At 40.9% G+C, this 24,914-nt stretch overlaps 1 protein-coding gene across 7 annotated transcripts in view; it reads right to left on the bottom strand.

Annotated features, from left to right (window-relative positions):
* Nucleotides 1-24,914, bottom strand: part of SSBP3 (single stranded DNA binding protein 3) — a 172,454-nt gene that overhangs the window by 19,521 nt on the left and 128,019 nt on the right. For 4 of the 7 annotated variants that reach the window (XM_088674032.1, XM_088674031.1, XM_035123053.3 and 1 more), the window contains exons 6-7: nucleotides 3,041-3,121; nucleotides 2,092-2,151 (exon numbers count right to left, since the gene is read on the bottom strand). In XM_088674032.1, coding sequence (XP_088530158.1) covers nucleotides 2,092-2,151; nucleotides 3,041-3,121 — 141 coding nt within the window. The remainder of the gene's footprint in view (nucleotides 1-2,091; nucleotides 2,152-3,040; nucleotides 3,122-24,914) is intronic. The other 3 variants (XM_088674033.1, XM_035123055.3, XM_035123056.3) reach the window with 1 other exon arrangement.

Genomic DNA, 24,914 nt, shown 5'->3' with positions numbered 1-24,914 from the left:
CTGCTTTAAAAAAAAAACCGTTTTGAAAAATGCATTGGATTTGCTATAGCTCACAGTTGCCATCTAGTGTCACAATTGTGTATTGTACTTCACAACACATTTGCAGCTGCATAGCTGAGTCCATGGTTTACAAACTCACGGGGTGTCACTTTTTTGGGGGGTGCAAAATAAGACCCGAGTTAGAAAGATCATGAACTTCCATCTTTGCTGCTACCTTTTGGTTTGGGGTACCTTTACTCCAGTCTCAGCTACACTAAACGCCTAGGTACCTGACTCCCCCCCCCAATTCAACAACAATGACTTCCCCATTGGAGAAAAACATAAAAGCTTTAAAATAAGCCAAGAAGTTTCTTAAATATACCATTTCTCTCTCGCCTAATTGGCTAGATCTGCTTTCCTAAACACCAGTCATTGCTATGCCCTCATTCATTGGCTAAAAATACAGAAAGAGGAACAGGCTATTTAAAAAAACCCACAAATGAGCAGAGTAGCACCTGCATATTTTGCCTCATATTTTGGGTTCAACAAGGGCTGAAGACTTGCTTCCCCTCCTCTTCTTTTGTAATGAAAAGTTGGAATCCAGGGAAGGTGGCTTATCAGGTGTTCGGGGTGACACTCTCCTTATCCTCCCTGCAGGTGCCCATGTGCGCATACCCCATTCCTCATGAATCTATATCTTCATTTTCTAAAAAAAAGCTGTCATCCATATGCAGCCTGAGTCTCACAGTGAAGGTCCTTGAATGAAATGCTACTGATGCCAGTGCAATTTTAAGGCCAGTGCAATTTGGGAAATGCACGGCGTTAAAGAAAGTTATCTGTTTGCCAACACAGATGACATTTCATCAACAAGGGTGATAGGGTTTCCCCTTCCTTTCTTACTTAACAGAAGTGAACAGATTATGATGGTGCCATTTGTATTAACACGTTTTGTAGAAATGGTAACATTCCTTTTTTTCTTAGACAACAAATCCTTTCAACTTCATAATATTTTGATAAAGCTGGAGAGAAAAGACAGATATTTTCTCTCTCTCTGTAGCTATAAGCAAGTTTGCGTTTTGGACATTTTCTTTTTAAAATATTTTTTAAAAAATAGCCCAGATCCCTCTTAACATCACTACTTAATAGAAGTTGTTTGCTGTAACTTAGATAGAGAACTGGTATCCCAAAATGGATATATTTATATAAAACTTAAAAATATGTGATGCATAAAAGGTGCCGTGAAACTCCTGCAAAGCTTTATGGGTCCCTTAAAAAGCCATAAGTGAGTGTGATGGCATTGGATGTACATTTTTTTAAACAACAACAACATGTACACCACAATTATTAAAAAAAAACATTTAATCCTGCAGCACACAGTTATAAAAAGGAATTTAAACTTCATACAAGATTCCTTGTTGTTGTTGTTGTTGTTGTTGTGGAAATGTGCAGGTGGTTAGTATATATGGAGGACAAAGCTTTCAAGGGCTACCTAGTCGTGATGGCTTTATGCTACCTCCAGGAACGGAGGCACAATGCCTCTGAATTCCAGTTGCTGGGAAACCGCAGCAGGAGGGAGAGTTTCTGCCCTCATGTCCTCCTTGTGGGTTTCCCCAAGAGGCATCTCTAGTTGGCTGCTGTGGGAAACAGGATGCTGAAACTAGATAAGCCTTTGGTCTAATCCAGCAGAGTTCTTGTTATGCTCTAGCCTCCTACAGCAATTTCAAAGAGGAATTTAGTGTGATCTTTGGTTAAGAAAGGCCAGAAAAGCATGACACTCAATAGGATGGCAGATGTTTTTATTTTTTAGGGAGTTGGTAAATCTTCCATCTTACAATCTGGTTTGCATGAACTCCACTTACAAACCACAAGCTGGCTACAGACAGGACATCCTTCTGCCCTCAAGCTCCCACTGTTCACTACATATATGCATTTATTATCTTGTGGGCAAAAGATCACCCGAGAGTTTTACTATTCCCCCTTTAAGAAATGAGGTGTGTATGTCTGTGTGTGGTAACTCATTGCAACCTCAGTGTTAAAAAGCACATGAATGAAAGAATAAACATGTTAAGCCTCAATCGTGCTTTAGCTGCGAATACGGAAGAAATACGATACCTGATTTCCCATTCTGATTGGGGGCCGGGGACCTCCTGCGTATCTTGGTGACATAAAAGGCTGTAAGCATATAAAATTAGTTCAGTGGCAATGAACGCTCAAAAGAGGAAGTAAACATTGTAACCACTTTCTTCACAAGTGCTCTTTAAAATACCAAAATTGATTGTATATCCCTTATTCTACACACGTACACACAAACTCCCCAAACCGAGCATTTGATTAGCAGAACATTTCTGAGGTGAATTCCAGGCCAAATGAATGAAAGATTTAATATACTGCATTCCATTCAACTTGTAATTAGACTTGACACATATACACACAGAAGCATTTTTTTTAAAAAAAAGAAACAAAACCCCCCCAAACCCTGCTGATAAATAAGAAATATTTAGACTCTTAAGTCTTTGACATTTGTTGCGCTTTATTTATTTGTTTAAGGTTAGGGTGGTTTAGTAATTTTTGACAAGAATTAAAATTAGCACAAGTGAAAGTACCAAGCGAATATTAAGATACTTTAAAAAAACAGATTGCTAAATGAAAGTGCGGTTTGAGGAGGGGAAGAGTTTAAAACATTTCAATGACAAGTAGTGAAAACAAGCACTTAAACCGTACAATGATTGTCTTAATGCTGTTTGGGGTTGGGGGGGAGGATTTAAAAAAAAGGTATTTGTATGTAAATTAGCATGTCTGAAAATCGAGAAAGCTACTTTGTAATCTGATGTCAATGGAACAAATGCAGCCAAGAGGAACAGACTTCCTAGCGGAGGTGAGATGAGGTGGAATGAAAACGATTTTGGGGTCCCGGGATCCTGAGTGGATGTAAATTCACAGCGCTCCGCAAACTACCCTGGAGCTGCTCACTGGTTAAGTTAGCGGAAGGGTGTGGCTCCCACATGCTTCGAGAGTTCACACAGAACACACATATCACAGCAGTGCCCTGCGATGTCTTTACCTGACTGTGGGGTCCCATCATGCTGTTGGGGTTGTGAGGTGGAGGCTGTGCGTGTGGCGAGGGCTGAGAGCCAGGCGGTCCCTGTGAGGTTAGATAGCAGAAGGTGGTTATAGGTCAGGCACATGAATGTGCAGGAAAAGAGCTGGCTTTAACAGGAGAAGCTGGCGAATCTTCACAGGGAATGAATGTTTTGTTTCTGAACATCGCAAACTTCCAAAAGAAATAGAAATTGGGGGCGGGGGGGCAAAGAACCAATAACTGTCAAAGCACATCAAATGAGTTGTTAATTCTGAGCGAGCGACACAGCTTGTGCCCTCTGACATTTATGATGGGATCGCTAGTGAATCGAACGCTGGAACGGCTGCTCAGTGCTGGAATTTCACTGCTGTGCGGACAGACTAAAATAGGTGCAATGTGTGGCAGCACATAACCCGAGAGCAAACATTTTCATTGCTGAACCTTAATAAATGCAAACTGTGATCTCAATTAACACAAAAAGTCTCCAAAATATCTGGAGTGGGGGTGGGGGAAGCCTGCCTTGTCTAGTTTCACACTGGAAATTGCACACATGGCGTCGCAGAAATGCAACATGCCCGCCAACTGTGCCCTGGCATCTGCCCGCGTTCGGGCACGCTTTATTCAAATTACGTTATTCAGCAGATTTGGGTAAACAAAAAACAAAACTAAAACAAAACAAAATGCAAATCTGCATTGGCTGTATGGATCATGATATGGGTCTGGGCAATACAACTTATGCAAGCTGAACAAAAAGCCTGTACTGTTTCAGTCTTCCACAAGCCTGCACTATTAAATGCATTTGGATAAGTGCTTGAACACATACAAAACCAGCTCACCCACAATATAGTCCTATTAGACTAGCAATAGTACTTTTCTGCGTTTTCATTTGCCACTTGGGTCAAGAATTTAGTACAAGAGAAAGTTAACAAGAAGGTTTATGATGATAATAATAAAAAAATGCTTAATAACATGTTTCCGTGCTTTACCTAGACTTCCAATTCTAGGAAGTTTGTAGCAGCAGCAATAACGTGTTTAAATCATTTATACACACAAGACTATAGTGTCACATTTTTGAGACCAGAACTGCGGTCCTTCACCAAGATTAACTATCTATTGAGGCAACAATTAATCTTGCATGCAGATATGATTTCACCTTTGGGGGGGAGGGGACGGACTTATATGCGCCTGAGAAGAAAAAGATTCATTTGTATAGTTTCAACCCTGCAACGCAGGGCTGTAGGATCGAACATCATTTTAATTCCCTCCATTCCTGGAATCCCGGAAAACAAGAAGTTTATTTCAAAAAAGTGTGCTTTTGAACATGAATAACCAAATTCGTACTATGATGTACACATGTTCCCTGTGTAATTTTCTCTCTCTCAAACAAACACAAAATTGTAATTGGTCTGGAAAGCAAACAAGACTTGTAAGTACATTATGAGAATCAGCTACACACTTCAGGAAAAGCAGAGGAACAGATGTTCTATACCTGCCATGTTAGTAATTTCAACAAGTGTTCGCCTTCTAGCTGCTGCCAGCAATGGCACGGTTTGTTACCATGAGCAATTTTCTTAATTAACAGACATTAATTAGCCATTTAGCAATTTTGCAAGCATTTGTTTAGCAGCTTTCCTAAACATGAATACCACTGTGATAATGGTACTGATTAGAGGATCCCCTAATTAACAGTACAGGGAAGGAAAATTGAAATCACATAAATTTAAAAGGGGAGGGGAAGTTAATGAAGGCAGGACATATTTGCACCTGCAAATCTTTTGTACTAGGGAAACTTGAGTGCAATGTAAATAAAAGAGGGGGAGAAATTGTTAAAGAGTTAACACTGAAAGATGCAAACAGAGCTCTAAACAGAAGCAGACACTCTGCTGATCCTCCAGGTTATATTTACGGGATCGTGTAAACTGATTTTCCTTTGCATTAATAAGATCCATTGTACATAGGGTGCTAATACTTACTCATTAACTCCTTTAACTGAGAATTAAGGGTTGCTTATCACAGGGTATTTTTTTCTCTAGTACTGATATCTACGGTATATACAAAATACATGAAAATAGTGGATATAGTGGTTTGAATCCTTGCGATGGGGTGAGCTCCCGTTGCTCAGTCCCAGCTCCTGCCAACCTAGAAGTTTGAAAGCACGTCAAAGTGCAAGTAGATAAATAGGTTCCACTCCGGCGGGAAGGTAAACAACGTTTTCGTGCGCTGCTCTGGTTCGCCAGAAGCGGCTTAGTCATGCTGGCCACATGACCTGGAAGCTGTACACCGGCTCCCTCGGCCTGTAAAGCGAGATGAGCGCCGCAACCCCAGAGTCGTCCGCGACTGGACCGAACGGTCAGGGGTCCCTTTACCTTTTATGAAGTATGTTTCAAATGTAGCTTCCCCCCCTTTCAAATACTTAAAAGCAGAGAATTAGACCCCTGCTATCAAGTATTTTGAAATGCATGGGTAACCAAAATCAACTTTTGAGACACAATCACTGTGCAGCAAGGAGAATTTGTTCTCAGCACTAGCTTATCATGTGCTTTGACCCCTCCCCAAAACCACAAAAAGTCCTTGTACCTCTTTAGGTTACAGAAAATAAAAAAAACAACTTTTTCAATTACACACAATTAAAGGAAGGAGTTTCAGGAGCATACTGCAAGTAATACCATTATTTTAAAGTCAACTGAAAATGGTCTCTGGGATGATAAACACATAAAGTTTGCACAATTTAAATTGGAACAGAAAAAGTAAGCTGCTTTGAGATGCTTCGGTCACAGCACTCCGTGACCGCTGCCGTAATTGTGCTACCTTCAAGCAAATACTTTATCTTCTACTGTAGACCAAAGAAACTCCCACTTTAAATGAAACTTCTACTGAGAAATTATATGTATGAGGTTGTCAGTGATGCCCAACCCAACCCAACGAAATGGCAATTGTTGCAGCTATCGATGGTAGCTTGCTTTCAGCCATTGAGACTGCCTAAACCCTCTCTGATCGCCTCTATGCTCAGAGCTTAACATTCCCACTCTGTCTGGAAGAACAGTGTCAAGGTCTCTGTGACTGCAGAATCCCAATGAGGCGTGGGAATGATTTTCATGATAGAGGAGGATGGGAACCATCAAGGTCCTTTTAGAACAGGAAAAGTCAGCACTGGGGTTATAGGCAACAGCAACATAACAGAACTTAGCCTAGAACCTGGGTTGGATTCATTCAAATGCATAACAATTGCTCCTTGTCCCAGATATATTAACATGTACCTCTGAAATGCCTTGCTTCATGGCTCCCACATTTCTATCAAACATGTCAATGGTAACCTCAGAAAGAAACTCTTATTTTAGGTCTATTAGCATCATATTTGAAGTAGCTTTGACCAAGAAGCCATGTAGCTAAGTCTCCCTGGAACAAAAGAATCACCCCATTTCATCAACCTAATTTATTTTATAGCATGGTTTATATGCAAGTTTATTTTATTCACATCTTAATCCCACCTTTCTTACACTGAGCTCAGGGCAATGTACATACAGAGGAGAGGAGTTTGGTGCAAAGCTCACTGCGAAATGAATCTCTCTGGTTGAAGTCCAATGCTATCCATTACCCCAGTGGTTCCCAACAGGTGGTCCGCGGACCCCCAGGGGTCCGCGAGCTATGCCAGAGGGGTCCGCAAGATGCTATTAGAATAAAAAATATATTAAATATATTTCGTATGATAACAGATTTTTTGTTTTGGCCGCTTCCTGCATGAGCAGAGTCTAGCGCAAAACTAGAATTAGATAGAGGCAGTAGTTCTGCTGTATGCCGTTAGGTGGCGCTTTACAAACACTACTGTTTTGCCTAGAGGCAGCGCGCGCATTCTACTAACGCTCACCTCCCCAAGATGCTTTGTGCGCGTCAGCTTCATATGTGCGCTACTGCGCAGATACCCTATGTTCTCCATTCCCCTCCTTCCTCCCTGGTGCGCGCTGCCTCTTTGCAAAACAGTAGTGTTTGTAAACAAAGCGTTGTTTTTCGCAGAAGCTACAGTTCGCGTAGTTAAAAATGGACCGTTGGTTAAAAAGTCGTTCATCTCATTAAGAACTGAAAATTAAAACTAACTGTATACTGATGGAGTACTCTGTTGTAACTGTAAAAAACGTATAAATATAAAATATAAAAAGACTCTTAATTTGGCTCTCACTTTTTAATTTTAGGATTAGGAATTAATGGGGGTCCTTGTCACAATAGCGGCTCGATGAGGGGTCATCGAGAAAATTTTGTTGGGAACCCCTGCATTACCCCATGCTAGTTTCCCCTATAAGAAGTGTGAGAACATGGAATATTTTCTACTAAAGACATAACCTAAAGGATTACAGTCCTTTGCTTCACCCATGTCACCTAAAGAGATAACTTCTTTTTCTGACACACTGTAGTTTGCAAGCAGAAATAATCTGCTGTTAATTGAAAAGGGTAGTGAAAAGAAAACGACAAAACCATTATCTTTCCCAACTGTATCATTAGCCAAGTACTAAAGGAAATCCAGCAGTTCCAAATAAGAACCGTTTTTGGAAAGCTCAGAGCGACTACCCAACTACTTCACATACATTCATTAATGGCAACAATCAAGTAAATTCGTTCTTAAGATAAAATGATCATAGGACCGGGGGGGGGGGGGACAACACCTCATGGAAGTTAAGAATAGTTAACGCTGTTTCCACTACACTTGAACCTTGGTTTATGAGCACCTCGGTTTATGAATTTTTGGTTTACGAATACCGCGGACCCATCTGGAATGGATTAATCCACTTTCCATTACTTTCAATGGGAAAGTTCGCTTCAGTTTATGAACGCTTCAGTTTATGAACAGACTTCCAGAACCAATTACACCCATGCTTCGGGTTAAGTACGCTTCAGGTTAAGTACTCCGCGGACCGTCTGGAACAGATTAATCCACTTTCCATTACTTTCAATGGGAAAGTTTGCTTCAGTTTATGAACGCTTCAGTTTAAGTACTCCGCGGACCGTCTGGAACAGATTAATCCACTTTCCATTACTTTCAATGGGAAAGTTCGCTTCAGTTTATGAACGCTTCAGTTTAAGTACTCCGCGGACCGTCTGGAACAGATTAATCCACTTTCCATTACTTTCAATGGGAAAGTTCGCTTCAGTTTATGAACGCTTCAGTTTATGAACAGACTTCCGGAACCAGACTTCCGGAACCGGTTCATAAACCGAGGTACCACTGTACTTCACTGCAACTACAGAACAGCAAGTTCACAGCAGAATTTACATTCTCACAGATATTCACCAAACACAAGAATAAAAGTTCCATATGAAACTTATGCCAATAATCCCTTTCAAAACCTTCAGCTCTGATCTTACTTGCCTTATACTGCTATAATGTATAAAAAGCTTATACTGCTATAATGTATAAGCTTCTCTGCCTTCAGTTATCAACCTCTCCTTACATGAAGTTATGAGCAAATTATTTTGTGGTTCTCCTATATTGAAATAATTAAAGACTAAAACATAAGTCTAAAACAACCTTGCCTAAACCAGGAATCCTGCCTCTCCACAAAATAAATGTTGAGAGATGAACCTCAGGATTTTAAGAAGCCAGTGCCAACCTTCATCAATTAAGTAGACATCACAGATTTACCATTGCTGAAGTGCCCACTAGTCTCCGTTAATGAACATGGCCAATATAGAATGAAGTATTTATTTCCTTATATTTACCCTGCCTTTCTTCCATCATGGAACGACATATTGATTCCATAGAGTAGTAACACAGATGTGTTATTTCTGCATTAATGCCTGCAGACATAATGAAAGACCTTTCTTTTTTTAAATTATTTTTATTGGATTTTACATAAAGAAAAAAGAAAAAAAAGAGAAGAAAAGACAAAAAATTTAAAACAAAAAAAGGAAAAATACAAAAGTATAAAACAATATCATCACATCTTATTTCTTCAATATTCTTCACTTGCCCTGCTTACCCTCCTTTTATAGTTAGCTCATAACATTTCCAAGATCTTAACTAAACATCATAAGGTTACATCTTAGCTATCTTATTTATAAATAGTTCTCAATCATTTTATATAAAAGAGTGAAGAAAAAATAGAAAGAAAAAACCCACAAAAATAATAAAAAGACAATGAAAGACCTTTCTTAACCAGGAGCAAGTCACAGGATTATGCACTTTTTTAATCCTTGTTGAGAGGCCAGCCTCAATCACCACATAATGTTGATACCAAAATAATGCTTAAAACTAAGATCAAGGTGGGTAGGACAAATTTGTTTTAGACAGGAGGGAGGTTAAGGCAAGGGACAAAGTGATTTCATGGCCTGTTCTCTATTTCTTTACCACAGTTTAAGAGAGCCATTTATACCCCCCCCCCTGCAATGGAGGGATATGCAGTTGTCCCATACAGGGACTGAACCTGCAACCTTGGCATTATCAGCAGCACACTGCCCTCCCCGAAGAAACCACAACCCTTTGAGTCAAAGCAAAAAGGAGATTTTGCCTTTCGTGGTGTATCCCCTTTCTGGAGCACCATCATGATACATAGCACTTGGGAGAGTTGCATAAGCAGGATGGGGAGGCAACCCCTGTTCCCACAGACCTTACAATCTGAGAACAGTGGCATTCTGAAAGAGGTACATCATCTTTCCTAGAAGCCTGGGAACTGGAAACACAGAACGGGGCTCCCTCCTTCTCAGGACTGATACAACAAAAGCTTAGAATTGGAATTTGAAACTAGAGAACCAACAAAACAGAGCTAATAATAATAAGAATAATAAGAATAATAATTATATTTGTACCCCGCCCTCCCTGCCAGAGCCAGGCTCACGGCGGCTAACATCATGAAACTAAGACAGTATACAAAGAACATAAAAACAGACAATTAGTTGAAGAATAAGCGATATTCCTTAGAAACCCAAACCAGCTGGAAACCAGAAAGGGTGGGGTGTAATGTCCGTCTGCTCTTATCCAGAAACAAGATAGAGGCACATCTCGGAAGTGGTATACAAAAGCTGGAGTCCAGGAAGCAACGTTTTATAGATGACCATGGAACGGTCACCCTTGGGAGGTGGTGGATCCTCTTCCTTGGAGGTTTTTAAGCAGAGGTTGGGATGGCCACCTGTCATGTATGATCTAGCTGAGATTCCTGCATTGCAGGGGGTTGGACTAGGTGACCCTCAGGGTCCCTTCCAACTCCACGATTCTATGACCCTGTTGTCATAAGCAGCATTCGACAAAAAGCTGCTTTTTAGGGACCACTCACCAGATGACCCACAGGCCAAACAAAGGCTAAACACACATTGTCATTTACTCTGTGCGCTCCCGCTGGTGTCTGAAGCAGAGTTTACTTGATGGTGGCCACAATTCTGTAGTTTGTTGAGAAAGACTGTTGTTTGGTGTGTTTCCCCTCGAACCAGCTTCTATCTAATTTGAAAATGCAGGTTGCAGTTACAATGAAGTATGCACAGTTCAGTCTAGCTGTTGCACATGTGCAGATGACAGAGGTTTGCAGTCGCAGGGAACAAAATCTCATAATGCCTATTGGATGAAGACATCTCCACCCCCTCACAAGTGTGTACAGTAACAGCAAATGCGACTTGAAACACAGCAGGGGGTAAATGACCGTACTGCATTTTAAGCCACTAATGTGTATGTTCCCTAATACGTAAGAGGAAGTATTAAGGAATACTTAATATATTAAGTATTAATGTATTTAGAAAGCCTTCAAAACTCTGACCTCAAAGGATCCCAACTTATAGGAAACAAAAAGAGTTCCAGACCTTGACGCCTTGGTTTTCTGCAAATAAGCTTTCAAACATGTTCTCGCATCTATCTTGGGCCATGCCCTCTCCTAACCACCTATGAATAATATAATCAAAGAATTGGAGAGTCGGAAAGGACTCTACCACCCTGGTGCTCCCCAGATGTTGCTGAACCATCGTCCTTGGCTTTTGGCCATGCTGCTTGGGGCCGATGGGAGCTGTAGTTGAAAACCTCTGGAGGATAAGGCTGGCACACAGCAAGGCTGCTTGAGCAAAAGATGAAAACAACTTTTGAAACCTGGATGGTTATAACCTTAGCTTCAAAGCTCTGAGAGCCAATTCCTTTCTTCAGTTATTAGTTTTTCCACAGAAGAGAAGGCAGCCACAAGGATGTCAAATTTAGGTATACCTTAGTCATCATCAGCAATGTATTTTTAGGAGAGAATACAGTGTGAGAAATGGCTAGTGGTTTTGGTCCCCAAGTGGGAATTCCATTGCAGCTTCAGAATCTGTACAGTGGTACCTCGGTTTATGAACACAATTGGTTCCAGAAGTCTGTTCATAAACTGAAGCGAACTTTCCCATTGAAAGTAATGGAAAGTGGATTAATCCGTTCCAGATGGGTCCGCGGCGTTCATAAACAGAAAATTCGTAAACCGAGGTGTTCATAAACCAAGGTTCCACTGTATTCTGTTGGGAAGATGGAAGCAAAATGGCAGTGAGGCTCCTCCATTCCTGCTGCCATGTGATGGTGAAGAAATGGATATCCATGCAGTTCCCATGGCATCTATTGTGAGTTGGACCTTCACATCATGTTTCTTCTAGGAGAGAGGAGTTAGACCTACACTGAGCAATTTCTGCAGTTCCAGGAGAAAGTGCCCCTCTCCTTAAGCCAACATCTCAGGCCCAGAAGCCACACCGAGATAACTAAAGTACTTCCTGCTACTTGACTAAAAAAAACCAAGGGAGAGTAGCTAAGAGACAGAGGAAGAACCAAGAAGCTAAAAACAAAACGAAGAAAATTAGCTAAGATAAGATGCGTGCCGATGCAGAGCTAAGTAGAAATTGCTGCCCAGAATTGCCTAGTAGCCCTAGGCAGGAACAGGCTAAGAGCAGGGGGTCCCCACCTCCAAGTAAGTCATTTTCTACTTCTTGCCTCCAAGATCCCAGGTAGGGGAAACCTCATTTCCAGAATGTCCCTCTGCCCATATCCAGGAAGTTGCAAAGAGATTCAAGCATGCCCACACTCAAGTGTATCATCTCAAGCATGAAGACCCTTTCTTTAGACTCAGAAAATGTTCTCCTGTGCCTCCTGGAGAGACATTAGAATGATTCCACTCAAATTACCAGTTTTAATTAAAAAGGGGTCGAAAATCAATTTCTGCTTTTAAACAAAACTGATTAGCAAGTAGGTTATTGCAATTCACAGCAGCAGAGCTTTCCCTAATTCTTTAAACGAAAGCGACTGGCGTTGGAAGGGCATTCATCTAAGCATCAAGACACCCACAGTCCTTTATATGATAACGCCCGCTTTAAACACACACTTTTCCCCACAGGAGATCAAAAAATAATGGTTTGGGCAGGGAATCCCAGTGGTTAATTTAATCCACTTCCAAGATGCATTGTGTGTGTGCGTGTGTGTGTGCGTGTGTGTACTGGAAGACAGGGGTGTGCTGGAACAACAGCTGAGTGCATGCTGCAAAAAAAAAAAAAAGCGAGAAATTGTATGACACTCCCAGGAAATTCAAGACTTTGCAAAGCATTTTGTTGGCAAATGACACACAGCAGTAAATTGAATCCTCATGGCCACATTAGCTTGCAAGAGTAATGCTCATGACAGGTATCTCTGGATAATATAACTGCAGATCTACAGTGAAGGCAAGCATCTCTGCAAAAGTGCTGCATGCTCTTTCTTTCAACTTGTTATGCAGCAGTGGGAGGAGCTGGTGGCTTGGGGCTGGCCGAGAAACGGCAACAACAAGCATCTGAAAACATTTGCTACTTCCTGTCTGCTACCCTGGGGCCACTAAAACTGCCTTGCTTGGATATAAAAAACAACCCCCTCTCTTCTGGTGCCCCATCACCAAACTGCCCCCGCCTTCTACCTTTTACAGCCTAGCTCAAGATTCATTTTCTACCTTCTCTTAGGAAAAAACAAAGCAAAAAAAGAAAGAAAGGCCAGACCTCTGGATATTGTTATCTCTGTAAATATTTGCAGATGTTGTAGGACTATGGAGAACTGCAATTCAGCAGAGAGTGAATGCTGGAGAGCTCTCTCTCTCTTTCCCCTCCCCCCTTACATACACTCAGTTATAAATCAAGGAATGAAATGAACTGCCTGCTAATGCTGGTTTTAAAGATACAGAATACAAAGAACCAAGAGAAGCCAAACTGGTATCTTTGGGAAGGAGATGCATGCAGTCAAAGTATCCCAGGGCCTTTGCATATAATCAGATCATTGCAGACCCTCCAAGTGTCCCTATTTTCCAGGGAGATCCCTGATTTAGAGAAGCCATCCCGGTTTCAAGTTTGATTACAGTACTGTATATCCCAAGTTTCCTTAGGATGTCCCTATTTTCATTGGAGAAATGTTGGAGGGTATGGAATTATCTGAACCCTGAGCCACCTGAAGGCAATCATGTATAGGGAAGTTTTTTTAAAAAAAAGTTTAAAGTTTTCTTATGCTTTTATACATGTTGGAAGCTGCTCAGAGTGGCTGGGGCAACCCAGTAAGATGTGTGGGGTATAAATATTAAAAATTATCATAATGGAATGGAACGTCCCTATTTTCATCAGAGAAATGTTGGAGGCACAGCAAACTATGAATTAGTTTCATGTTTGTTCTGCACAAGCTGTATGTGATCCTTCACAAATGCACTTTGCTTGAAGAGATATTACATATTCCAACCATTTGAGCCACAATCTTTTGTACCTGGGAAAATGCAATTATTCAAGATCTTCAAGCATAGTTTCTTGCAATTGTGATTTCTGTGGGGAATATAGTTGCACAATTGCTACAAACACTTTCTAGCTATTCTTCATGACAGATACAACATGCATATACACATTTCTGGTCCGCTCCCCCACACTATGTTTTACTTGGTGCACTTAATTTGTCCTGACGTAAAATGCACACTTAAGACACTGGAGTATTCATTCATTCATTCATTCATTCATTCACTCAATGCATTTATTTCCCACCCGTACTCTAAGGTAAGGTTACCAGATTTTTTTTCAATGAATCCGGGGACACTTTTAAACTTCAATGGATTTTGTATGGGGACTGATTTGTAAATCTGGGGACTGCCCCTGGGAAACGGGGACATCTGGTAACCTTACCCTAAGGACCTCAAGGTAGCATATATGGTTCTCCACCTTCCCATTTAATTCTCACAACAACCCTGCGAGGGAGGTTAGGCTGAGAGGCTATCACTGGCTCGGGGTCACCCAGTGAGATTCACGAGTGAGGATTTGAGCCCTGGTCTCTCAGGTCCTGGTCCAATATCCTAACCACTAAAGGAATGGTGAGAGAAGAACAAGCAACTATGCACTATCATGCAATGAGCTACTTTGGATGATTTTATCATGGCTTAATCAATTAGCGCCAAACAGGCCCTCCCTTTATGTGAGATCTGATTAAACCAGGAAGTCTGTAATTAACCAGAGTTTCCCATTCCATTCAAACTTGGAAACTATGGTTACAAGCTTTAATACAAGTTAAACCATGATTTAAAGCTGTCTTAATACCCTGGCTTGCTCCCAAGCTGGTAAGCATAGTTTCTCAGTTGGTACAAAAAGAAGAAACTATGTTCAGTTGAAGTCTGGTCGTGTTGTGGTGGGAGGAGTAAAGGGATTTCATATGAAAGGAAATAGCCTGTTCATACTGGGAGTAATAGTAATACATCCCTCCCCAGTATCCCCAACTTTCCACAGGGATGGGGGAGAGGGGTTGCAGTCCACAAAGCCGCTGTGTGGGTAGAGCTTTGCTCCCCCACCTCCCTCCAATCTGATCTGTGGTTTCCCCAACTCTCCAGAGCAGATCTGGGGGAGATGAGGTGGGCACACTGGTTGTGGGGGAGAATGAGAAGTTTTGTTCTATTCACAGAAATTGTTCTTGTCCCACACTGACTTCATTGGAATTAACCCAAAGAAATTATCTCCACAGTTCAGCTAATAATAATAATACTAAGCTTATAAGAAGATAGGCTGCTGGGCTCACAAGCTGTAATGTTGTTGTTGTTGTTTAGTCGTGTCCGACTCTTCGTGAGCCTATGGACCAGAGCACGCCAGGTACTCCTGTCTTCCACTGCCTCCCGCAGTTTGGTCAGACTCATGTTCGTAGCTTCGGGAACACTGTCCAACCATCTCGTCCTCTGTCATCCCCTTCTCCTTGTGCCCTCAGTCTTTCCCAACATCAGGGTCCTTTCCAGGGAGTCTTCTCTTCTCATGAGGTGGCCAAAGTTTGGAGCCTCAGCTTCAGGATCTGTCCTTCCAGTGAGCACTCAGGGCTGATTTCCTTAAGAGCTTAAGATTTCCTTACAAGCTGTAATAGGTGATGATAAACTTTCAGTAATGTAGGAGGTGGCCTTGGACTGAGTCACCCTCATTACCTAGCTCAGAACCTACTGTACTACATGGGATGGGACCAAACAGAAATTTTAAAATATGTATTTCTATAGAACTTTTTACTTTATCAAAAATGAAATCAGATGGTGTATTTACAGTAGATGCAATGTGGTTGTTTAAATACCGGGTTTCAGCTTTCATGAAGCTGAGAGAATGAGCAAGTCTTAAGAGAGCACACCAAGATAATTTCAATACATTTTTTTGCTTCCTTGTAAAAACCACCATTCACTAAACTTTGAAAAAAGCAGAGGGGTATTAAAAAAGGGAAAAGAAAGAAACTAAACTTTCCCCCACCAAGCCACTGTTATGCATTAGTGGTGTTATAAATCCTGCCAGTCCCAGATGATTAGATGTGGAGAGCACAAGGTACCAAACTGTTCAATACTGATTTTAAATGGTTAGCAAGCACTTTCTGTCTGCTTTTTTTAAAAAGAAAGTTACTTTACAAATATACAAAGACAGCTCAGTTATGCAGCCTCTCTTGTAATTATTGAAAGTTTTATAGATTATTTTTAAATCCCATGTTCTTAAAAGCAACACCCCAAAAAGCAACAGCTTGGCCGCTTGAAAACATCAGAAACGTAGGGTTCCTATATATCCACCCCCATGACCCAGGCACTTCCATGGAGGTTCTGCCATCTGGCAGATAAAAAGAGATGTCATCTAGGAGCAGAGACTTCTGGGTAAGGCTTCTAGCATTTAGGCAGTCCCTGCCAAGGGAAGTCTTCTTCTTCTTGGTCAACTTTCAGGAGGCTGATGAAGATGACTCTTCTTATAATAAGTATTGTTAGTTGTGAAGTGCCTAAAAATGAGGTGCCGTACAAAACCCATAAAGCAACAGCCCTACTCAATGGGTTCATAATCTAAATTAGACAACAACAAAACAACAAGGAAACACAGGGAAGGAAGCCAAACACAATTAAAGGCAGGGTGCAACTCAACAGGGAGATCTGTGATCAAGATAAACAAGGATATGTATGTATGTATGTATGTATGTATGTATGTATGTATGTATGTATGTATGTATGTTTAAAGGACCTAGCAATTGTGGGACCCTCCAGATTGGATTAGGACTGTGTTGAGGGGATGGGGGTGTACTTCCTCATGATATTCCTCTAATGAAACCACATTTTCCTGAAGCCTTCCCCACAAAGAGATGAACCATGTAGGTACCACAAAGTCCCATGCAGAGCAAGTAACAGCTTCAGGGAGTGCAATTTGAATCTGGAAAATGATACAGGAGGAGCAGAGTTTAAACTCAATGCTGTGTTGCCAACCTGTCCCCTTCCCCACCCCAAGTCTAATATTAATATGTTTTAAAAAGGCCTAAAATCATAATTACTAATCTGTCGTTTTAAGTATAGTTGCAACTGTAGGCTACAGCTTTTTTTAAAAAGGAGGAAGAGATCTAATTAAATGAATATCAGCTGGTAAGGAGTTCCATTGATAAGATGTAATAAAAGTACAGAGCATAAAGATACGAAACTGAGAAACAGATACAGGGTTTAACAAGCAGCAACAACAAAAACGGAAGAATGCAAAGACTAAATCGGGGTATATAGAGATATCAAAGATAAGCAGGAGATAGAATGAATTCATACGAAGCAACAGATTCTTGTGAACAGGAACTCCGTGTGAAAAAGAGAGAAAAGCAAAGAATCATGATCATATTTACATGCATAAAAATAAAAGGGGTGAGAGACTGCAAACAAGAAGTTTAACTAGGAATACCTATGTATATTTGTAGCATAACCCTTTGTATATTTACTCAGAAGTCAAGGCCACTGCATTCAATGCAAGCTGTAGAGTACCACAGCCAGAAAGAGTAATATGGCAGATAATCCAACCAGGACCAAGTTAGAGAACCCACTGAGAGGTACAAGTAGAATCAACAAAAGAAAGGACCAGGATACCTTAAAGACTGCCTGAGCCCTTCGGTGGCAGCTCAATCATTGCTGGAGGAATCCTGTTATCTGTCCCCCGTGTGAACAAGGCCCACTTGGCATCTAGAGGAAAGGGGGCACTGAGTGTGGCTGGGCCAGCAATGTGGGATGTGCTCCTGGTGGAAATCCATGCTTGTTATTCTGAGTTGCCTTTTGAAGGTTTTCTTGTGTCGATGGGCCTTTTCAGTTGTATAAATGTTTGTTATGTGACTGACTTATGAAAGTTTCTGCTCTCCTATATTTCTTATTTGCTGTACACTGCTTAGATGTTTTCTATATGAGTTTGCGAAACACAAATATTTTAATGATAAATAAGCAAACAATGAAAAGGGGAAGAAAGGGAAGAAATTAAATGGCAAGTTCTGCAGCTTGTGGCAAAACAAGAGGTGCTAACACCACCCATAAACAAAGAAACAATAGAAGAAGAGTTTGGATTTGATATCCCGCTTTATCACTACCCTAAGGAGTCTCAAAGCGGCTAACATTCTCCTTTCCCTTCCTCCCCCACAACAAACATTCTGTGAGGTGGGTGGGGCTGAGAGACTTCAAAGAAGTGTGACTAGCCCAAGGTCACCCAGCAGCTGCATGTGGAGGAGCAGAGACATGAACCCGGTTCCCCAGATTAGGAGTCTACCGCTCTTAACCACTACACCACATTGGCTTCAAACAATGAGCAGACGGCTATGAGGAAGCAGCAAAAGATTAATAAGAAAAGACAACAGATCAGAGATAGAAAAGAATGAGTGGAATGTGCAGCAAAAATGTTGCAGTGCTTTAGCCAGCCAGCCAGCCATACCCTTTCCCAGGGCGCTCCATTCCACTACCACCACCAGTCAGCAATCTGTGGCCACTGGGCAGACAGAGTCCTCAATGGGCAATTCTGGGGCTTACCTTCCTTTATATTGTGAACCACCCTGAGATTTTCAGATGAAGGGTAGTGTATAAATTTAATAAATAATAAAATAATAATTAGTAGGTTTTTTAAAAAAAACCTATTTCTGCAAACTGTGGTGTTTCCCTGAGCCTACTACCGGTAATACTACTCTCTTGTGCAAGAGGTGACGCCTCTTCAACTTTGTTATTATTATTTGGGATACTGTCACGATAGACCTGATAATTAAGGCAAAAAGACTAAATCTTTTCCCTTTGGTCTGATCTGGGGTTCTCCTGACCCCTGCCTGAGCCAATTTAGGGGCATGCAGGGAGAAGGAGGAGAAAGAGAAAGCCTTGTTGTGCAAGCAGAAGTCTGTACCCAGGGCTTCTACGGATGCGACTGGTTTCAGGCATTCCCAAACTCGGTCCTTCACATGTTTTAGGACTACAATTCCTAGGTGAATCCCACCCTCCCGGCCTAAACAGAAATTTGAGATACTCTCATATATTGGTTGGTGAGGTGGGAGGTTGAAGGAAAAGAACTATTAACTCAGAGATGGAGAACCTACATTGTTTTATTATAACTCCCATCATTCATGGTTGTTGCCTAGGCTGGCATTAGAGTTGGAGTTCAACATCTGGAGGAGCACAGGTTCTAATGGAATTACTACACTTCGAAAGATGAAAACAAGAGAACATAATGACTGCAAAAACAAGGATACCGTTCAATGAACAAATGATCAATAGCAATGAAGGAGGAAGATCAAGAAGAATAACAGATAAAGGAAAATTAGTTTAATTAGTTAAAGAAAGTAAAGTAATTTGTTGGCTAGTAAAATTACAGAAAATAAAATTATAACACAGAAAAACAACACTACAATCAGGCAATTTAGAAGAAACTGGATTATATTTAGGCCAACAAGGAAGAATCAAGAGTAGATTGTTGCGCTTTTTTGTTAACTGGAGAAACCAAAAGCAGGCCTTTCCCTCCTGATTAGGTTGTTCTTGAACTAGAAACTCTATCTAATGATTTTAGTACTCTCTGATGCTTATTTTCATTAAGTTTTTACTGTTGCAGTGTTTTTATGAATTTTATGTGCTTTTAATTCATGTTTTATTTCTTTTGAAAGCCACTGTAGGAGCTGTGCTGAGAAGCAAGCGGGTGAGGAGGTAATCCTAAAATTTAAAATAAAATAAGAGGAATATCCCAGCACTACTTGAAGTTTTGAATACAATCCGGAGTATATATTGCTTTAAGCCAAGCTTTATGTTCACCTCGCTATGAAAATAGTTCAGACTTCATATTTCTTTTGTTGCATATTATTTTCAAATAATTTATCAATCTTAGAAAGTTGAGATTCTTGTATTGCAGGGGGGTTGGACTAGATGACCCTCTGGGTGAACGTCCAACTCTACAATTCTATTGTATGATTCTATCATTTCACAACAGCGTGAAATCCAGCCACACTACCATAATAATTGTGTGGAAAGAGCAGCCGCAGAGATTTGTGACAGAATCACTGGGTAACACTGATCACAATGGCATCCAACTGTACAACCCAAAGATATTCTTAGGTCAACAATGTATTATTGGAGGTATCAGTTTGCACTCTGAACGCAAGTGACCAATTCGCCATATTTTAAATAGCTCCCCATTTCATATTGTTTTGATTTCAAATGTTTAGTGCCCATGGCAAAACGGCTGCCTCTTTCTGAAAAATAACTGAATTCCCTACCATATGTACCTTCTTCTCAGCTGCTCTGGTGTGTGTGTGACCATAGTGTAGCCAAATAGCTAAACAGGGAAACAATAGCATTTTATTTTCTTCAAGGAATAATACTGATAGGAAAGGGTTAATCTAACGAGGATCTGGCAATGCATATGTCTAATACCATTAGTGCTAAGATACTCAATAGTGCCATAGCCACCAAAGGGAGGGGTTTCAATTACATTTATTTAAACACACACACACACACACACACACACACACACACACACACACCCCCTTAGAGTTACTTGGTCATATATCATTTAGCTACTAATATTTTTTCTAGATTTTTTTTTTCTTGCGGCCTGGATGGTTTTAGTAACATTAATTAGAGGGGGATATAAAGAAAAACACATGAGCATCCCTTTAACAAATACCATAGATCTGTATATTATTTGTTATTGTCACTTAACTAAATTAAAGTTTTCCCCCTATTATGCAGCTCAGCACAAAGCTATTAAAAATAGTTGCCATTATCGGGAAAGGGAATACACAGGTCACAATCACACATGTGGCTACATTTATATATTTCAGGTGCAATTTTGCCACAATAGATCATGTTTTAGGGGGAAATGGTGAGCTTCCCATAATTTTTCAAGCACAGCCAAAGAATGCAGCAATCCTCACCCCGTTGCATGGGCCCAATGAGGTATTGACAACATAAACTTTGCAAGAGGAAAATGCTCCATAATTTTTATTTTTATTTTTGCTACACATTCCAATAAGAGAAAATGCATTCAAATTTTAATCTGATGTAATTTTCACATGCTAATGGAAAATTATACAACTAATACTTTATTGGATAAATTCTAGAATCCTTCATAAAAGCATACAGGGTTGCATTAAAGAGACTTCTGTATTTTAGTAGGAAACACAACTAAGATTAAAGAGGTATTTTCTACACCAGAAGATAGCATCATCTCCCCCTTACTTAAGAACTCCACAGTTAATCATGACAACATTAGCAGTAGGTGAGATGAATATTAAAAAGCACCAGGCCCTTGCATTGCTTTCCCAAGGATTAATGTTTTGCTCTCAAACCACATACACGACACTCGGAATGCAAACACATTTTAGAGTCCTAAAATGACAGGCAACTAAGAAGGAAAATATAGAAGTCTGTGGTTTGTCGTGTCTCTGCCTCCAGGTTCAGATCTTACAGAGGAACCAGCAGCAAACAGAAGGCATTAATGGAATTCAGCTGATCATACCTTAATTACCACTCAACTAATAATAGATACCCTAAGAATAAGGGAAATCCCAACATGTTGATCAAAGCTACAAGGTTGTCCATGCTGGGAGATGGATTCTATAAAATAAGGTTGCTCTGTTGCTAAAAGCATAAATTTTGCTTAGGAATCAGTTACAACCTTATTCTTAAGCACTCAAGATATTCTACTTGCATGGTGTTTCCTTCAGCTCAGACCAACACGGTGATACTGAAATGATGGGACAGGACAATCTGTTGGCTAAGTGTGGGGCGTCCACAGTAGATATCGGGAACGACACCAGACTTTGTGCCATGGAACTAGACCAGCCTTCTCGACCCGGTGCCCTCAAGATATTTTTCACTTCAACTCCTATCATCTCTAACCATTTGCCATGTTAACTGCAACTGATGGGAGTTGTAGTCCAAAATCCCTGGAGGGCACGAGGTTGGGGAAGTCTGCTCTAGACCAAGAAGAAACGCTCTTAACAAAATCAACATTCCACTTTAAAAGTTTGGGAAACCAGTTGATGAGTTGCATTTTAATCTTCAACAGGCAAGCCTACAAATGACAGGACTGAATCATTACAATTTCTTGTTGGGACCTCATGACTTCGTTCTCCTTCTCGGAGAAAAGTCGTTTTCCCACCTCAGGCTGTCTAGTGAAGATTCCTAATTTTGGAGGAAAGAAGGTGATACAAAGTAATGGCGCTGGGAGCTATTTTGCCTCCAACTGCTCACTTTAAGAATCTAGGAGATAATGAGAAGCTTTGCAAGTCTCAGGCACTTTGTCACAAACATCTTTCAAGGTGGCAGATAAACTTTTATTTACTAAAGCTAACTTTCAAAAAAAATGGTCACATAACTGAGGATAGGAAATCAGGGGTCTTCAGCACACTGTCCTAGAAGATGAACGAACACAAAACATAACCACCAACTTTTTCATTCATAGTATTTATTGCCCTTCCGTACAGGCTGCTGAGGACGAGGGTGGCTCTGTGGTCTAAACCACTGAGCCTCTTGGGCTTGCTGATCAGAAGGTTGGTGGTTCGAATCCCCGCGATGGGGTGAGCTCCCGTTGCCCAGTCCCAGCTCCTGCCAACCTAGCAGTTCAAAAGCACGCCCCAAAGTGCAAGTAGATAAATAGGTACCACTCCAGTGGGAAGATAAACAGCGTTTTCGTGCACTGCTCTGGTTTCGGTGTTCCATTGCGCCGGAAGCGGCTTAGTCATGCTGGCCACATGACCTGGAAAAACTGACTGCGGACAAACGCCGGCTCCCTCGGCCTGTAAAGCGAGATGAGCGCCGCAACCCCAGAGTTGTCTGCGACTGGACTTAACTGTCAGGGGTCCTTTACCTTTACCTTTTTTTACAGGCTGCTGTTAAAGATGATTAAGCTAAGGCAATGAACCTACTATGAACATTTGAAATGTGCAGTATTCCTAAGTGTTACTATTATAGAAAAAGGCACAGAAAGGGTTTGACTTTGGAGGAAAACAAGAACAGATAGATTGAGAAGGGCATTTCAAAGGTAGCAAGAAGCTAGGTTAGAACAGGTGCTTGAATGGAACTATTTTACTAGCAGATCACCTGCTGAAAGTGGTATTTGTGAGTCCCAAGCAGATCCATTCTGCTGAATTTCTTAAGCACAACTGGGACTTGACTTTAGAAGCTATTCAGCTCACCCACAACAAACAGAAGCAAGTGCATTGTCAAAAGGACACTGGAAAGATTTATAATTTCACATTTCCCTATAAACAGGAATTAGGTTGAAGGGGGAAAATACTTCTGCAGCTGATTAAAGAAGGGAATTTTTTAAAATCTATGTAAATTGTTTATTTACTTTTTAGAATCCACTTGATAGTCAATACATGTTTAAAGGAGTCTTGCAATAAGAAACATCTAAACTTATGGAGTGTGAGTATGTATATGTATATACAGTATGTATGTATGTATGAGTGTGTATATATCCATATCTGTCTGTCTATCTCAACTGTATTAATTTTACTTAAATAATACAAGTTTATACAATACCCTGATGTATGTTATTGTAAGGGCCCAGCATTCGAACAAAGGAAGCCTTTTTACACTGTCAGGCCATTGGTACATTTGGTCACTACTGTCTACTACACTGAGTGGCAGCAGCGTGCCTGAATTTCAGGTGGTCAACATTCCCGGCCGTACCTGGAGATGCTGAGGTTTCAACCTGGGACTTTCTGTGTGCAAAGCAGGTGCTATTGACGATAAGCATTTTTATTATAAAAAAAAGTGGCAGATTGAGAAAAAACATGGTAACTACTATTACTGATCCACTAATGTACTGCAGTATCTGAGTAAAACAATGTCACGATGTCTACTGACTGGTTTTATTCAGGTACTGCTAAACATACATCTTATTTCGTTTAGAGACTAAGAAATGGTTTAATGACTCCAATGTAGTCTTCACATCCATAGCCTCCTCACAAAACACCCATTAGAAGTGTTCTGAAACCTCAGAAAGCAGCGCTTCCAAAGCCAATAATCAAAAAGGCTCATCTTTCAAGCCACACTGCCTTCACAGAGCAACCTGCTTTCAGGCCAGAGGGGTGGTTTTCCGAACTCCCAATGCTGTGCATATGTCTCCGATTGGGCTCTAATTCAACATTCATTGTCGGCAGCAATCCAAGTAAGCCAGGGCCAATTAAAAAACTGCATCTGTATGGCGACACTTCATGCAGGCAGCCACAACCTTCTGAGGTTTGCCCACAAATGCATGGAGAATCTCCATAGTAGTAGCTCACGAAAACATGCAAGTAAAGACAATGGCTATATACCCCTCATAATACCAAAGGGCTGTCCCTGCTCCGCACCATTTCCCGTATTCTAAGCAGCCATGCATAAGTGAACCAAAGTGCTGCAACAGTCCTGTTTTTCCCCCTTTTGTGACCCTACTACATTCTGGGAAACCACCTGGGAATTTAATTGCAAGGCTGCGGAACACCCTTTGTGGCAAGTTCCAAGGAAAGATTTGAAAAACTGGTGCGAATGTGTGACATCTTGGTAAATAAAGAGGACTCCCCCCCCCACTGGGTCTGAAAGACCCCAAAGCCTAGAATGGAAGGCTTTTGTGCTCCATTGTAAGTTTGGGGAAACAGCCATCCCTCCTTCCAATCAGAATTGTTAAGCAGGGAATTATCTACAGCCACTGGGGTAAGAAAGGAAATCCTGTCAAATGAAGATGGTGAAGATGTGTCTGTCAACAGCACTTCCAACAGTGTTTACATAGGAGAGGCTGGAAGCAATATTTTCGATTTCAGCTGCATTTTCTTGTTTCTCTCCTATTAAGATACTACAACAAATTGTCAAGTGTTAAATAGCAAGGACTGGCATTTCATTCTATGGTGATGTGAGTCCATCAGACCCCAAAAGTAGCGGAAATAAAACTGAAATAATCATATAGTGTTTACAGCCCCCAAACAAAATTATTCTCTGCACATCAGTTCCTTAAACTAGATCAAGCCAGTCACCATTATAAAACAACCTATGTGAAACTTGATTTCTAAAGACGGGCCACTTGAAAATTACAAGCAAGAACACACACTTCAAATTAATGTCTAAGCTGAATAGCATTTCCATAGAAGAAATCGTGTGTATTTCATTCAGGTATGATACACACTTGTCCATTTCAGTGTGTATACATG

Source organism: Zootoca vivipara, chromosome 7 (assembly GCF_965207765.1).
Source record: "Zootoca vivipara chromosome 7, rZooViv2.hap1.1, whole genome shotgun sequence".
NCBI classification, from domain to species: Eukaryota; Metazoa; Chordata; class Lepidosauria; order Squamata; family Lacertidae; genus Zootoca; species Zootoca vivipara.
This window is presented reverse-complemented; position numbering and strand designations above follow the sequence as displayed.